This window comes from Sycon ciliatum, chromosome 4 (genome assembly GCF_964019385.1).
Source record: "Sycon ciliatum chromosome 4, ocSycCili1.1, whole genome shotgun sequence".
Lineage (NCBI taxonomy): Eukaryota > Metazoa > Porifera > Calcarea > Leucosolenida > Sycettidae > Sycon > Sycon ciliatum.
The window spans coordinates 37,450,152-37,467,069 of record NC_088646.1 but is presented as its reverse complement, the minus strand read 5'-3'; the positions used below and the strand labels follow the sequence as shown (position 1 = coordinate 37,467,069).

General features: G+C 48.3%; 2 protein-coding genes across 2 annotated transcripts in view; both read left to right on the top strand.

Moving 5' to 3' along the window:
- Positions 1–3,337: 3,337 nt before the first annotated feature.
- LOC135813554 (uncharacterized) lies at positions 3,338–6,542 on the top strand. The gene is made up of 2 exons (XM_065326645.1): positions 3,338–4,818; positions 4,991–6,542. Exons 1-2 carry the CDS (start codon positions 3,338–3,340, stop codon positions 6,540–6,542), a joined length of 3,033 nt encoding a protein of 1,010 aa, XP_065182717.1.
- Positions 6,543–11,175: 4,633 nt separating this feature from the next.
- Positions 11,176–16,918, top strand: part of LOC135815988 (uncharacterized) — a 33,711-nt gene continuing 27,968 nt past the window's right edge. Inside the window, exons 1-4 of the mRNA XM_065329344.1 lie at positions 11,176–11,292; positions 12,045–12,146; positions 12,869–12,982; positions 13,725–13,808. Of these exons, the coding sequence (XP_065185416.1) occupies positions 12,075–12,146; positions 12,869–12,982; positions 13,725–13,808 (270 nt within the window). The 5' untranslated portion in view covers positions 11,176–11,292; positions 12,045–12,074. The remainder of the gene's footprint in view (positions 11,293–12,044; positions 12,147–12,868; positions 12,983–13,724; positions 13,809–16,918) is intronic.

The following is a 16,918-nucleotide window of genomic DNA, read 5'->3' as shown; positions in this document are numbered from 1 at the left end:
ATGCGACTGGCGTGAGCTAAACCGCATAACCATTAAGAACAAGGCATGCCTACCGAATATTGACGACCTCTTTGATACCGTCCAAGGCAGTGCGTATTTCACCAAGCTAGATCTGAGGTCCGGTTACAATCAGATTCGAATAGAAGAAACAGATATTCCGAAGACAGCAATAAATACCCCATTCGGTCACTTTCAGTTCACAGTGATGGGTTTCGGCCTAACAAATGCCCCGGCAACATTCCAAACCTTGATGAACAGTGTCCTCCAGCCGTACCTGCGTAAATTCGTTGTGGTGTTTCTAGACGATATCCTCATATTCAGCAAATCATGGGAGGAGCACCTCGATCATGTCAGAACCATCTTAAACGCCCTCAGGAGGAATGAGCTATATTGCAAACCGTCTAAATGTGAATTCGGCCGGACAGACGTTCTGTTTCTTGGGCACCGGATAGACGGCCAATGCATTTCTCCAGATCCAGAGAAGATCAAGGCCGTGCATAACTGGCCTGTCCCGACGACGGTCACGCACGTAAGACAGTTTCTGGGATTCGCTAATTACTTTCGAAGGTTCATTAACCATTTCTCGGCCATCTCCAAACCCCTGGAGGAACTGACAGGGAAACATGTGCGCTTCGAGTGGAATCAGACTCGACAGGAGGCATTTGAGCGATTGAAGTCTGCTCTGCTGGATGCACCAGTGTTGCGACTAGCAAACGTCAGTCAGGATTTCCGCGTTGAGACTGACGCAAGTGACTTTGCTGTGGCAGGAGTCTTAACGCAGCAAGCAGAGGACCAGTCCTGGCATCCTGTGGCTTACGTGAGCCGAAAGCTGTCTTCTGCCGAACGGAATTACACGGCCACCGAGCGAGAAACTTTGGCTGTAGTGTACGCCCTGCAGTGCTGGCGAGTCTACCTATTTCGCCACTTTCAACTCTACACCGACAACATGGGAGTTGTCTACCTCAGGACCAAACCAAACTTAACCAAGAGAGAGGCTCGATGGATTGAATTCCTGGCCGACTATGACTACACGGTACATCACAAGCCAGGGAAGTGTAACATAGCAGACCCGTTGTCACGTCGACCAGACTTGGAACTGAATGGAATCGAGTTCTCTCTGGATGTGAATCAAGGAATTGCGAATCAGATCTCAGCAGGGTATGATAGTGACCCAGAGCTTTCGCCAGTAATCAAGCGCTTGATGGCTTGCAGCGAAGACGCCATGCATGAGCGATACGTCTGGAACAGTGTGGACCGGTGGCTGTACCTAGTAACATCGGGCGATGCTCGCCTCTGCATTCCTCGCGGTCCGGTACGGCTGCAACTGCTCAAACAGAATCATGATTGCCTGACGGCCGGCCATCCGGGGAGAGACAGGACCTACCTGAAGCTGAGCAGATACTTCTATTGGCCAGGCATGAGAAATACTGTGAAGGACTTCGTTAAATCTTGCGACCGGTGCCAACGCGTAAAGGGTAGCCAGACCAAGGCAGGACTGTTGCAGTCCCTTCCAGTCCCCGAACAGCCCTGGACAGACATCAGCATGGATTTCATCATGGCACTGCCGCTGACCTGCCGAGGACATAGCGCCATTCTAACCTTTGTGGACCGTCTGACGAAGTATGTGCACCTGATCCCGACGACTGTTCATGTTGACTCTAAGGAGGCAGCCCGATTGTACGTGGATCATGTGTTTGCTGCCCATGGCTTGAGCAAAACGATAGTTTGTGATCGAGATCCGCGATTCACGTCGGCGTTCTTCAAGGAGGTTTTCAGTATTCTTGGCGTGGAGCTAAAAATGAGCACGGCCAACCACCCGCAGACCGATGGCATGACTGAGCGTGTGAACCGTGTCATTGAGGATACGCTAAGAGCTTTCGTCAACCATAGGCAAAACAATTGGGATGGACTCCTATCGCTATGTGAGTTTGCGATCAACAATGCCGATCAAGCGTCAACAGGTAACACGCCATTTTTCCTCAACCATGGATGCCATCCAGTTACTCCCTCGAGCTTATTGACGAAGCAGAAAGCTGGAGCTGGCATGGACACGAATGGTCCGCTGTCATGGCTGGATGGCCGCGTAGAGGCACTACGTGAGGCACAGGATGCCATCGTGGCGGCGCAGGCCCGGCAATCATTGTATGCGGATCGAGGACGGGTGGAGGACGCCCTGAAGGAGGGGGATGAGGTGTTGGTCTTCAGGGACTTCCTGCTGACGCCCGAGGAACGAGACAGGCCTTCACACAAATTAAGGCTCAAGTGGTATGGGCCGTTCAAGGTGCAGAAGAAAGTGGCCCCGAATGCGTACAGATTAGCTCTTCCAAGAATCATTCGGGCCCATCCAGTGTTCAATATTGCTGCCCTCAAGCTGTACCATGGCAATGAGATACCGGGCCGTACTCAGCCGGCACCTCCACCCCTAACCGATGCGGATGGCCATACGCGGTACATTGTCGAAAAGGTGTTGTCGCACAAGAAGAGAGGACGGCGCACGCAGTACCTAGTGAAATGGAAGGGCTACCGAGATGCCACCTGGGAGCCGGAGGAATACTTGATGGATGAAGCAGGAAACGCTATTATTCCGCTGAAAACCTACCTGGACCGTTTTTCATAAAATTGCTATTTAATTGGCAGCCACAGTTGTATTGCTAGTTTCTACGTGTTGCAATAGAAATGTAGCATTCTGCATGATTAGGATAGTGCTTCCCTGCCAGCCAGGCGTTATTTGCAGAGGACATGCACTGGATCTTGAGTTCATCAGTGTTGTTTTCGGCTACCATGCATTCCACATATCCATGCATGATCATTAGTTACCATAACTGTTCCTTCGAATTGGTACTGTTCTGACAGTTGAGAGGGGGGAATGGTGTAACAGATTCACTGTTACTACTAACACTAGGAATAGGATACACTTATCACCTGCTATTATCACGCTGCTGCTGTTAGGTGTTATGTCCATCATTGCTTGTTCATGTATATAAGAATGCATTATGGCAAGGATCATTGCTTATTCCAAGAATGACTACTGAAGTTAGTTGGACTGTTACACACGGACCCTGAATTCGACCTCCGTAAGTTCTGGTCGACAGAGAGCTTGGGTACTTTTGACGATAAGTCGTCGCAAGATCTTGTGGGCGAGCGCTTCGCCAACTCCATCTCATTTGCCGAGGGTCGGTACGCGGTGAGTTGGCCCTGGAGGGACCCACATCCTCCTCTTCCGACAAACTACGGTCTGGCTTTCGGTCGCCTGAAGGCACAAGTGCGTCGCCTCGAAGCCCATCCGGAACTTCTTGACCGGTACGATACCGTGATTCAAGACCAGCTTGACAGGGGCATGATAGAAGATGTTCCTCGTGGTTTTACAACCAACCAGATTCACTACCTTCCACACCATTCAGTACTCAAACCTACTGCTACTACCACGAAGCTGAGGGTAGTGAATGATGCGTCCGCAAAATGTTCCGAAAAACTCGCCAGTCTCAACGACTGCTTGCACGCTGGTCCCAATCTTGTTCCAGATCTTTGCGGTATTCTTCTTCGTTTTCGTCTTTCTCCGGTAGCCATAAGTGGTGACGTAGAAAAGGCCTTTCTGCAGATTGGTCTGCACTCACATGATCGTGACGTGACCCGCTTCCTATGGCTGCACGATGCATCCAGCTCAGCTACTCAAGACAACATACGGCAACTTCGTTTCTGTCGTGTTCCGTTTGGCGTTGTCAGCAGTCCATATCTCTTGGCTGCCACTATTCAGCATCATCTCAGCGCTGCTGATACAACCGATTCCGACCTAGTGTCTCGCAATATTTACGGTGACAACCTGTTCCTTGGTGCCAACTCTGGGACGGAGGCGATTGCTATCTATGATGCCACGAAGCGCCTCTTCAGTGTCGCGTCTATGAATGTTCGTGAGTGGTCTAGTAATTCTGCAGAGTTTCTTAGCAGCATTCCAGAACCAGACCGAGCCAAGGGTACTATCCATAAGTGCATCGGTATGCTGTGGGATACAGAACATGATACTCTACATATTGCACCTGTCAGTGACGTATCCAGGTCGGCCACAACGAAGCGGAGTATCCTTCGACATACTGCCCAATTCTTTGACCCCCTTGGTCTCCAGTCTCCTGTTCTTGTTGGTGCGAAGATTCTGCTTCAGGATCTTTGGAAGCTGAACGTCGGCTGGGACGACGACCTTCCACAAGACATCATTTGTAGATGGTGTGATATTGCGGCTCAACTTGAACCCAGCGACGCTCAGTTTTCTCTCCATGTCTTCAGCGACGCATCTGGGCTGGCTTACGGTGCCGTTGCTTACCTTACTACTACGTTTGACGATCAACACACGTCGAACCTTCTAATCAGCAAGTCCCGTGTTGCACCTGTTACTTCACCTACCATTCCACGTCTGGAATTAATGGCCGCGCTTCTCGGTGTTCGTCTGATCCAATTCGTCCGTCGGGAACTTCCGCTAACTTTTTCCTCTACCTTTCTATGGTCAGACTCCACCACAGTTCTCCATTGGCTGGCCTCTTCTGACAAACTACCTGTCTTCGTCAACAACCATATTGATGCCATTCGTGCGGTTCCCGATGTTGTCTATTGCTATGTCCGCTCTGCCGACAATCCCGCCGACTTGCCTTCACGCGGCGTCTCTGTTCCTTCCCTTCAAGCCAGCTCGCTATGGTGGCACGGTCCACACTTCCTTGCCACTGCTGACCATCACGCCGAGCCAGCACTTGATCACCATGTCAACGTTGCCGCTGGGGAGGGTCCTACAAGCCCTTCGGAGATACCTGCACCTGTATCACACCCAACAGAGTCCACCGGTCCAGACACTGAGCTTGCACACGAAATGAAAAAAAAGCCTGATGCGCATCACGAACAAACAAAAAACATGTGATGAACCACCATTTGGTATTGATTGTGCCAGGTTTTCGTCTTTCAGTGCCTTAGTGCGTGTTTCTGCTCTGTGTTTGCGGTTTCTCTCCAGGTTGAGACCACAAGGCGGCAAGTCCTTCGGGGTGGATTCTAGTTGTAACTCAGAGGTCAAGGTAGCCAAAATCATATGGCTACACCATGCACAACAGAATCTGTCAGACGTCAGTGCTGTCGAAAATTGTGAGAAGCACAGCCCGAAGGACAAGCTGCGGCTCTTCCTCGATGAGAACCGCCTCATCAGATGCAGAGGACGCTTGGAGAACGCCGAACTTTGCTATCAAGCAAAGTATCCAGTACTGATTCCCCAAACGCATCCCATCACCCTGCTCATCATCAACGATTGTCACCTGATGACGATGCATGGCGGCGTTGCACACACGCTATCAAGACTGCGTTACGAGTACTGGTTACCACGAGGGCGTGCAACAGTGAAGTCATTCATCACTAAGTGCCTGACTTGCCGGAAGCACCACGGTGGTCCATACCGCACCGCAGATATGGCCCCGCTTCCATCTGCCCGCGCAACAAGATCTATCCCGTTCACCCATGTGGGACTAGATTACTTCGGTCCTCTGCTCGTCAAGCACCAGCCAAGTACCAAGAAGGTATGGGTCCTCCTAGTGACATGTATGGCAACTAGAGCTGTCCATCTAGAACTGGTGGCAGACATGACCACAGAGGAATTCCTGCTAGCGTTCCGCAGGTTCGTGTCGTTGCGTGGTTGCCCTGAAGAGGTAATGTCTGACAACGCGCCACAATTCATCCTAGCTAAGTCTGTTCTGGATGTGGCCTTTGAAGAAATGGCAACGAGTGATGATGTCCTGTCGTACATGTCGAGGACTGGTGTGAACATGGTGAAGTGGCACTGTAACCCACCGATCTCACCTTGGATGGGTGGTTTCTACGAGCGTCTCGTTGGAACAGTCAAACGAAGCCTGAAGAAGGTCGTTGGCCGGGCGCTCCTCACTGTGTCGCAACTGACTACCATTCTCATGGAAGTGTCAGCAGTCGTCAACTCGCGTCCACTGGTGTACGTGGACAATGACTTGCAGGAGATACTCACCCCAAGTCATTTTCTGTGCCTGTCTGCAACTACTGGTGGCGTGCAACCCACTGCTGATGACGACGATCCGGACCACATCGAAGTTTTGACTGCAGCTCAGAATTTTCTCTCTGTCTGGAAGAAGGGTCAACGAACATTGGACCAGTTCTGGCGTGTCTGGCGAGACGACTACTTGGTTGATCTCCGCAACAGTCACACTCGGAAGCTCCGGCAGGCACGCGTTGCCGCTTCAGAACAGCCAGCCGTTGACGATGTTGTACTAATAAGGGATGACATGCCCCGTGGCTCATGGCGACTTGGTCGCATTGTCGCTCTCCATACAAGCAAGGACATGGAGATACGTTCCGCAACCGTCATCACTGCAGAGAAGACAGAGCTCAAGCGACCCCTGTCTCTCCTGTACCCTATCTGTCCTGCTGCTAACTCTGAGGCTAACAACAACAGCACCGCTCCGGACACACACACACCACTGGCCAAGCCGATCTGCCAGTTCCAGCAGCTGTTGCTCCACCCAGTCGTCCACAACGTGCTGCCGCTATGAAGCAACGTCAGACGCTTCGCCAATTAATTGGCAGCGAACTTGTTTAGTTGAATCAGCTAGACAGTTGGTAGTTCACATCTGAACTCTCTCTTTCTCTCTCTCTCTCTCTCTTTCTCTGTGACGGTCTACTCTCTTTCACCCTTGCGTATGTTATATGCACTTATTGTGTTTTGTTTCCACGTTACTTTGTTACGAATTATCTCCTTTTCTCTGCATCTCTTGCGGGGGAGTGTCACGACGTTGACATGATGCTCAACGTCATGAGATTATTTGCAGTACACGTCATAGTTTGTGTTCTCTACCCCGGTTTTGTTTCCGCGTTCCCACACCGAAGCTGGGCCGCGTGTTTATTATTTCTACTGACTCACTCACCTCTTAGCTACGTCCTCCATGTTTTTTCCTGCCTCTTTTCTCTCTGCGCAAGCGCCTTAGTCGTCGTCTTCTTTCAGTTCACAGCAAGAACAAGAATTATTTACCTCTTGTGCAGTGTCAGTCAAATTCAGTCAAATCAAGCTCTCCCGATCCCAAGAAACTGCCTGACGTGTGCACACCCTAGGCTCTGCCCACCCAATTCTTCCTCACTCTTTCTCCTTTCTTACACTATCATCTCTTATTGGCCACTGGCTATCGTGACTGAGAATAAAGATTTGAAACAACAACAACACAAACGACAACAACAGCAGCAGCAGCAGCAGCAGCAGCAGCAACAACAGCAACAGCAATAACACTCCAACACACCATTTCACGCCAACACATAGTCTACATGACTGTAATGCACCTGCCCTGTTCATCCACGATCACCCAAATGTACAGTCTGTTGCTGAGTTGTACACCAGACCACACACAAGCAGCTACTACAGTGTCTACATTGTCAAGTTGCTCAGAGACGTCATGTCATTATGGTGACACGTGTTTGGCAACAACCAGTTATAAATTAGAATTATTTTACGACAATCAGATTGACAACACCGATACCACCCTGCTCTGTATGGGACGTACCCCAAGACATGATGTCATCAGCTCTTTGTCCATATTTGATGAGAAGAGCGTAGCATAGGATCGTGATTGGTTACAGGTAGTGTTGTTATGTGGTAATGGTGTAGGTCCCCCATTATGTGTGTAGTCTACATGTGTGAATGTGATTCTTGTCACCAATGACTAGGTAAACAACACATTTTATTGTCTCGGTCTGTGCAGAGCACGATGACATCGTGCAGACGTGTCGCATATCACGTGACAACACACTGACACACGCACACACGCAATGCTGCGAACAAAAGATGCCGGAGTTCGCGCTAAGGCACACAGCCACAAAGCTAAAGCAGTATCAGTAATGTATGAGTAGGTGGCCGTCCGTGGTCTGTCAGACAGTGAGCATCTCCTGCCATTTACCACATGCATGTGATGCACGATTCGTTCAAACATTAGATCACATCGCTATTTGGTCAGCACCGCTCAGTCATCGATTTCTCAAGGCACAGTCCAGTTGTCCGTTTTCGTCTCCCTTCCTTTCTCTTTTGTTTCAAACGTATTCTAGTGTTGTTGAACAGTCCCTCTGACCTACCTTTGTTAGTCGTGCATTATCCTTTCCAGTCATTGTTACTCCTTCTCTCAACTACTAATCAGTCTGTAGTGGCTACAACGCTCTCTCAGTGAGTAACAAGTTCAGCATAGCGCTCTCTCAGTGAATTACAAGTTCAGCATAACGCTCTCCTTATCTCAACGACCTACTTTATCCAGTCAGCCCACTCAGCCAACGTTTGAAGAAGATCTTTAAAGGAACGGACAACTCACTCAGTAAGTAAAAATACAATCATGTGCTATAGGTCTATTTGAAATCCCCTACAGCATTAGTATCACTGATATAGCACACTGTGACTATGCCTACTCCAGAGCTAGGTCATCAGGCTGAGTGACACGGTTGAGAGCTACAGTCCATTCAGAAAAAAATGAACTTCTAGCTTTTGGCCATAAATGGGTCAAACGTTGAGTTTTTTTAGAATTTTTTTCTGCAATCCCATATGGAATCCTCTTCCAATTATGTTTCTGAAGTTTTTTTGTCCAAAAAGCAAGCCATAGCAAGAATAGGATTTCGGGCAGGTTTTGCCCCAAAAGCACTGAATTGGAAAAAACCATCAAAATCCAGGCCGTTTGACCCCGCCTGCAACAGTGCATTCTGCGGTTCGAACCCCAGTTCAGGCACCCTTTTGGACCCTTTTTCAAATTTCAAAGTTCGCAGCACTGCACTGTGTTAGGCCTTGGCGGATAATGCTCGAAAAGGTGGCAGATTCTGCTTTTTTTGCACCGAAATTAGCAGAACCATACAAACCTTATGGCGGGCAATTCATCGAATTCTGCTCCATTTCTTTATCCACATACCAAACATGCATGAAACTTACCAGAAAAGTACCGAATTCTGCCAATTTTTCTGCCGGCATTATCCGCCAAGGCCTACACTGTGTACGATGAAATCACGAAAAATCGCCAAATACGGGAGCTCGCCAGAGCCAGGACCCATTTTTTTCTGAATGGACTGTAGCGTGTGTGCACATGCTTGGTGGAAACCAGCCAGGTACTGCACTGACTGACCTGGTTGACATAATGGGTATATTTGCTCACGTTAGCGATTGAATCATTCGATTCACTCCCTGACCCTGTTCTCGCACTGAGTGCTACATCTTATCGGTCTAGTTAGCAACGGTGGATCGTTCAGTAGCGGTTCATGACCTGTAGATCAAAGTCCAAAGTTCAAACAGTGAGTTACTCCTTTGCTGCACCATTCCGTCAAGCAGCTGAATACCTTCTTGCAGCCGTAGGCCCTCCGGACTTCCACGTCAAGTAATAGTTTCTTCTTTTCTCTTCGCTGCTACTTGAAGACAATGTTCAACAAAACGGCACAGATGACTTTCTTCAATTCAGCTCTTTCTTTAGACTCACTACTTGTAGTCGTGTTCGTCTATGAGAAGTTCAACGGTGACTTTACCCGTATTGCAAGTTAGAAACTGAATAGACCATTTTCAGAACTCTCAATAGACCAGAGAAGTTCATCATGTTTCCTACACTTTAGGGAAAAAGAAGAGAAAAGTAGATCGTTTTCACTGTCATCAACGTTTCTCCAACAAGGAATGTAAGTTACAACTGGTGGCACTCCATCTCTTTCTCTTCGTTTACTTCCCATATTTTCGTTAGTACTGTCGTCTCGTTTGTGTCCATCTTTGTCCTTGTCCCGTGTCGCAACGTGACGGCCATTCAGGGACCTACTGATTGACCTCTTGTAGACGAAGTACATTTCAGTTCTTTGTAACTAAGGTAGTCTTGACGAGCAAGAGGATGTCTAGATATTTCTAGATGCGATCGACATGAAGATTTACTCAGATATCAAGTGTTTGCTGTTGTAACTGTTCGTGCTTGTCAAGTTGAAGAAGTTGTTCCATTCATTTCGTGTGGAGACCTTTCTTCGAACTGGCGTTTTCTTCTTGGTTGTCAACGGTACGAGAGTTGGTGTTGTTTGAGGTGGAGAGCAGTATTCTTTCGTTGATAGTTGTCGTAGGCAGTTGTAGTAATGAGGTGTAACATTTGTCGGTGGTTTCTGTGGTTTTGCTGAGACAGGTAAATTGCATTGTGTTGCAGTGTGTTGTGAAGATGTCCCCGCGATGTCGTTCATTGATCGTCTTCACGTTTTTCAGCTACTGACACAGTCATTGACTGACGTAGCTGCATGTCCGTGGACGTGGAGTCAAAGGTTATTCCACTCTAAATATGGTGTTGAGTATGACGTCATGATGAGTGTGTATGTGTGTGCGTACGCATCAGTGTAGATGCAAGTATTGACATGTAAGATCAATCTTGTTTGGATCATTGTGTATGTCATAGTATGGGAGTACTTGTTGTCTTTCTTACCTCTTATTTTCTGTCCCCTTGTCTGTCCATCTGTATGTATGTCTGTCTGTCCGTTTGTATCCGTCTGTCCATCTGTGTGTGTGTGTGTGTGCGTGTGTGTGCATGTGTGTGGCAGTCTGTCTGTCTGTCTGTTCTCTGTCTGTCTGTCTGTCTGTCCATCTGTGTCTGTCTGTCTGTGTGTCTGTGTTGCGTACGCATTGTCCCTGTTCAGACATGTCCAGTCAAGAAGTAGATGGGTTTGCTCGGGAGGTACGGCGACGGGGTGCCACACTGGAAAGTCTTCAGGCTGCTGTGCCTCCTGAGCAGCCGCAATTGTCCTCCACATCACGTAAAGTGACATGGACACCATCATCATCATTATACACATGGACAAAATGCTGCTACTCAATGGGAGTAAGTAGAGTGTTGCTGTACAGTGTCTGTGTGTGTGTGGGGGGGGGGGGGGGGGGGGGAGTTTTCTGTGACACCTGGTCTTCTTGTCTGTACCATTGTCAAGTGATTGTTGACCAGTGGGAATCGTTGGTGTGACATACCTTTACAAGATGTGCAATTGCTGCAAGCTTCTCTCAAGCTGGAATAAAGTTATGGCAATTTGTCTGGTTGTGATCGCTGACCCCTGAGGTCAATCAGTAGGTTTCCTAACTCCTGATGGCATTGTACTGCGAGTATTGTTGCTGTCGTTTTTGTAATTGTCAAATCGTTTTTTTCTGTTTTGTATATCACACAGACAATGCTCATTCTTGTGATCTGCTTGGAGCGTTGGCGTCTTCGTGATGATATCCTCTACACTATTGTACACTACATATTTAGTGTACATAGTGTAGAGGTCAATGAGCAAGACGAAACTGACGTAAGTTGTTGTGTTCTTGATTGTTACAAGACTCAGTACTGTTCAGGTTTGTCATGGCTGTTCTGTGTGTCTGTGTGTGTGTGTGTCTGTGTGTCTGTCTGTCTGCCTGTCTGTCTGTCTGTCTGCCTGACGCTTCGCTCCTATGTTTCTGTATCCCTGCACTGTAAAATGCATCCGTCTGTCCACATGCCCCAAGACTTCGCGTCATTGGGATGTACAACTGACTGTGTGTCTGTCATGTGTGTGTGTGTGTGCCTGTCACGTGTGTGTGTGCGTGCGTGCGCGCGCATGCGTGTGTGTGTGTGTGTGTATGTGGGTGTGTGTGCGTGCTCGCATGTGCCTGTGTTTGTGTGTGCGTGTGTGCGCATGCATGTGTGTGTGTATGTATGTGTGTGTGTGCGTGTGTGTGTGCGTGTGTGTGTGCGTGCGCGCTTGTGCCTGTGTGTGTATGTGTGTGTGTGTGCGTGCATGTGTGTGTGTGTGCGTGCTTGCGCGCATGTGCCTGTGTGTGTGTGTGTGTGTGTGTGTGTGTGCGTGTATGTGTGTTTGTGTGTGTATGTGCGTGCGTGCGTGTGTGCGTGTGTGTGTGCGTATGTGTGTGCGTGTGTGTGTGTGTGTGCGTGTGTGTCTGTGTGTGTTTGTCTTTGTGTGTGTGTGTGTGTGTGTGTGTGTGTGTGTGTGTGTGTGTGTGTGTGTGTGTGTGTGTGTGTGTGTGTGTGTGTGTGTGTGTGTGTGTGTGTGTGTGTGTACAGGACAACTTGACACTACTGCACCACTGTGCAATGCGTGGAAATGATCAACTAGCAAATATTCTCATCGGACGTGGAGCTGATGTCAATGTGCAGGAGAGAGCGGTAAGAACTAGTGATAGTTTAGAGTCTGGTTGTCTCAACTGAATTCTCAGTTTGTATGTTCCTACATGTCTATCTGTGTGTGTCTAAGACAATCTGTTCATTGTTTCTGCATGTGTGTCCTTCTGTTTGTATGTCCACATGTGTATGTACATCTGCATGTGTGTACATGTATGTGCATGTGTGTGTGCATGTGCGTGTGTATGTGCATGTGCGCCCGTGCGTATGTGTGTGAGTGTGTGCAAGCGCACGTGTGTGTGTGTGTGTGTGTGTGTGTGTGTGTGTGTGTGTGTGTGTGTGTGTGTGTGTGTTGATGCGTTTGTTCTAGTTTTCCAGGTCTGTGTCGGTGTGTGGTTGTAGTAGTTAGTGTAATGGTTGTATAGCAATACCAAGAGTAGATAAACAAGAGTGTGCAACTCGCGGATGGATTGGCCCACGGCGGAATTTTTTGTTGACGTAATCTTTTCGACGACGCCCGCGCTGCGAGCCTTTCGGAGAGGTTTCCCTCGTGCACTTGGCGGGTCTTGCACTACAAGGTCGGTGCCCAGCACGTGCTCTCACACTGCTCTGCGGCAAAGTCCGCGTTTCCCTGAAAAAAGGTGACGTCAACAAAAAATTCCGCCGTGGGCGGGGGTATCTGCAGATTGTGCAGAAGAGATCCGGAGTTGCACACTCTTGTTTATCTACTCTTGGCAATACTCATCACATTCTCTCTTTCTCTACAGGAACGATGGACTCCACTTCACTGGGCAGTCTACATGAACAAGATCAACGTTGTCAAGGTGATGCTGTCACATGACAGTGACGGTGTCACCTTGGATACCACACTGCGTGACGGTGTAAGTATTTGATTGTGTGTTGTTGTGAAGTGAACAGCTTCTACTCGTCCTTCTCACCTGTCCTGCCTCTCTCTTTCTCTCTGCCCCTCGCTCTCTCTCTCTCTCTCTCTCTCTCTCTCTCTCTCTCTCTCTCTCTCTCTCTCTCTCTCTCTCTCTCTCTCTCTCTCTCTCTCTCTCTCTCTCTCTCTCTCTCTCTCTCACGACTACCACAACTCTCCTCTCCTCTCCTCTTGTCAGAAATGTGTACGAGTTGTACGATACCGTACTCGATGACATCATGCGTACAATATCGCCACGTGGTCATTTTCACTCTGTGGTTCAATTTTTGAAGAATTTCAAAATCAGTGTGTGAAGGAGTAGAAGCCTGTTTGATGGTGTTTGTTGGAACGAGTGAGGAGTGAAGGGTTGTTATTATTGTAACGAGTACGCAGAAGACATGCTGTTGTTCCTGACGTGGAGCAGGCGCTGTGGACGCTTTCCTCTCGTCGTGGATATTTTCATTCGAGTAGAAATCTGTAAAAAAATTCAAATTTGTCGAGGCATGAACTGCATGGAGTAGCAATGTTGCTGAGGAAGGAGAGACTTGTTCTGTACATGTAAGTCGTCTTGTGGAGAGATTGATTTCGTCTCGTTGTAGATTATGTCCTTGGCCTTCGTTGTGTTTTCGTTTTTCTAAAATTGGAACGAATTTTCTCAAAAATGATTTTCTGTTGTTCCTGTGGTGTGTTGCTGAGTTACTCAGAAAGGGAGAACAGCGTTGGACCTAGCCAGGGAAAGGAATCATAAGGGATGTGTGCAGTTGCTGGTGGATCACGAGAGTGCGAAGGTATGTACAGTAGACTTGACTGTGAGTGACTGAATTTAGATGTACTGTGTGTCTACAGTAAACATTACAGCGTGTCGTACATTTGATTGGTTGAACTACGCAGTGACTAGGTGTCACGTGAGTCACGTGAGGTTCACCTACCACCACCATGTCCTACATTTGTACAGCTGTCCATGAGATCAAGAGTACATAAACACGAGAGTGTGTAACTCCGCTTGGTCTGGCCATGGCGGAATGTTTCGTTTTGTTGACTTTTCTGGAGATGATGAGTCATACCGTACGGGGCATGTACTACGAGTCTGTGGGCGCGTGAGCTTGTACAGTTTTCATTAGGGGTTGTCGCAAAAGTTTTTTGTCGTCTCTGAAACGAGAGCATCATTTGTTTGGGGGGGGGGGGTGAAGGGGTGCGAGCCAAAATCACAACTCGACCGACACTGTACATTGTACTTGTACATGCATGCGATTATCGTCGTCCAGCATAGCAAGCTGCGTTCGTTTCAGAGTGGGGGGACGGGTCCGAGTACGAAATAACGATATTGTCTCCATGGTCATAGCCAGCCTGAGATTGAACGGGGGGGGGGGGGGGGGGCTGGGTGAACTATTAGGGACCATTAGCAAGCCGTGAAACGTCAACGGGAACGAGTTCATCGTAACGCATGTGAAACACGGCGTGATTGAGGACTTTTACCCGAATGAACGTGAAAGAAACCCCATGAGAGCCACATTGCCGATGGGTGGGTGCAGCAAAGGGTTGTGTTCACGAGGTCCATGCCAAAACATAAATGAACAAGCAAGCTGGAGTTTGTCTTGAACAAGCATAAATGTTGGCACTGTGGTTACCCTCGATCCTGTTCTGTGTCATGTTAGTAACGGTTATGGCAAAATCAATGGTCCTACCGGTTGTTTGGTACGTTTCGCCGTCGTATTTATTCCAACAAGAATGGGTGAGACATTTTTCGAAATTTGAAGAAAATCGCAAAGACCAAACGAGGCGCGATTTACGGTGCTATTCTCCGTATCATGGTTGAATTCGCACGTACTTGACTAAAACCCACTTGTTGCGGTCATGGCGAGTAGACCCCTCTGAACTCGTCAAACACGAGTATGTTTCGCGTGGTCAGGACGGGACTCTAACCCAGCTCCCCCTTCGCGTTGCAGTTTCACGGCTGGCTAATGGTCCCTATCACATGGCGCGAGTATAAGGGGGGGGGGGGGGGCACGCTCTTCCCCCCCCCCCCCTCAAAACATTTCGACCTGGGTTTGAAAAAACACCAGGCTGCTACATGCACCATGTGCACAGGCGGTAGACTCTACGCGGTGGGAAGCAGCGTCCAAAACTGGTTGCACGGACCGTCAGTGTGTGAGCGGCATTGGTTGCTGAACGCAGCGCTGCCCAAGTGGGACAAAAACAAAGCTTGTGATCGTCAAGCGCCTCTTTTCGCAACGGTGTACAACGATGTTTTGAGGATGATCCCCTCCAGATATGAATCGCGAATTGGTTGGCCTGAAGACTTTTCTGCGAAGTCTCAGCGACATCCATGGACCAAAGAAGACAAGCTCTGGCCAGCAGAGCCTTGATGGATTTTTGCAAAGTGTTCTTGCGATGGCGCAATTCCTGTTCCAACAGGAAACAGTGGGAGTGATCAAGTCGTTGCCAGTCCAGTTCGGAACGAACTGACATTCCACCCGACGCGGAGGTACCAGTACCGGTTGTCAGTGAGCAGCCAAAACATGATGAAGAACAGCATGATATGCTCCAATAAAAATTGGGCAAGGATGTACTGTACAAGTAACATGACTGATGATTGTACAATGTACAGTAGGTATCGGTTATAGCGTGGGTGTTTGAAAAACGACTTTCTATTCTTATTTGCAATATTTCTTACTCGCGATAAGTCAAGTGTGACATATCAGATACATGTGCGCAGATACAGGATGGTCATCATACATACAACGTATCTCTGCTGTGCATGCGGGTGTTCATAGTCCCATACGCTTGCCATGTGGCTATGCAGCATGAGATACATGACAAGAACAGTTGAACCTGGAGCACTACAATGCAATGCGAGTCGGAGCAGAACTGCATTGGACAGATGTTATTACAGTCAAACCTCGTTAGTACGAACACTGATAAGGCGAACTTTCCATTAGTACGAACTAAGGCCAATCCTATGGTTGGCCAGGCATCAATTCAAGTCAAAATTATTCGTTTACGACGAACTTCTGTACAGCGAACTTTCGCGAAGACGAACTATTTTCAAGTGTGATTTGAACAAAATCAGTGTGGTCAAGTACATGTAGTACGAACTTTCGGTCCACGAGCGTGCGCGTGCGCTAGCTGCCTTTTTTTCTTCTTTTTTTCAATAGTCGAGGTCATATTGTACGTACAGTGCAAATTGTTTTCAAGCGTGTTTTGAACAAAATATTGAAAATAATCAGTGCGTTGTACGAACTTTCGACACCGTCGTGATTCATTGCACTTTGTCATTGTACTTACCTGTTTCTGGCTTATGCTAAGAATAACATGCTTCCCATGTACCACAGCATGCACCTTCACGTAAATACAATCCATCTGATATGCATATCGATTTTTTGTCAGATCTGGATAAGAAGAACTCCTGATAAGACAAACAAATTTGTTCAGTCCCTTGAAGTTCGTCCTAACGAGGTTTGACTGTACTACACTCATCTACAGGCGATACACTTTGTACCAATCTGGTATGTTGTGCTACACAAAGTCCATTCTTAAGCTGTGTTCACAACTGGCGCGTGTACGCGTGAAATCAAGTGTTTGTGCGTATTTTTGCTGGCTTTTGGGGCGCCATGCGTACGGAAACGCGTCGAAATGGAACTTCCAACATGTTGGAATTTTCAGCGCGTATCAGGCGCGTACCAGCGTACATGCCAGTCGCCTTGACTGGCGGGGTCAAAAAATTAGTACTCGAAGGTGTCGCACGCGCTAAATACGACTCGGATTGCTGTTTTTTGTGAAAGCCTGAGCGCGCGTTTGGGCACGCATGAACCGCAAGCGTACCGCGTACACGCGCCAGTTGTGAACACAGCTTTAGGACCGATATACTCTACAATGCGATAACATTGCTTGTACTTCC

What these genes read in the sequence shown, in the direction of transcription:
- LOC135813554 (XM_065326645.1), top strand. Translation starts at nt 3,338, where the DNA reads ATGATAGAAGATGTTCCTCGTGGTTTTACAACCAACCAGATTCACTAC. An exon ending in CCTGTATCACACCCAACAGA is followed by an intron (nt 4,819 to 4,990) that starts GTCCACCGGTCC and finishes GTTTCTCTCCAG; the next exon opens with GTTGAGACCACAAGGCGGCA.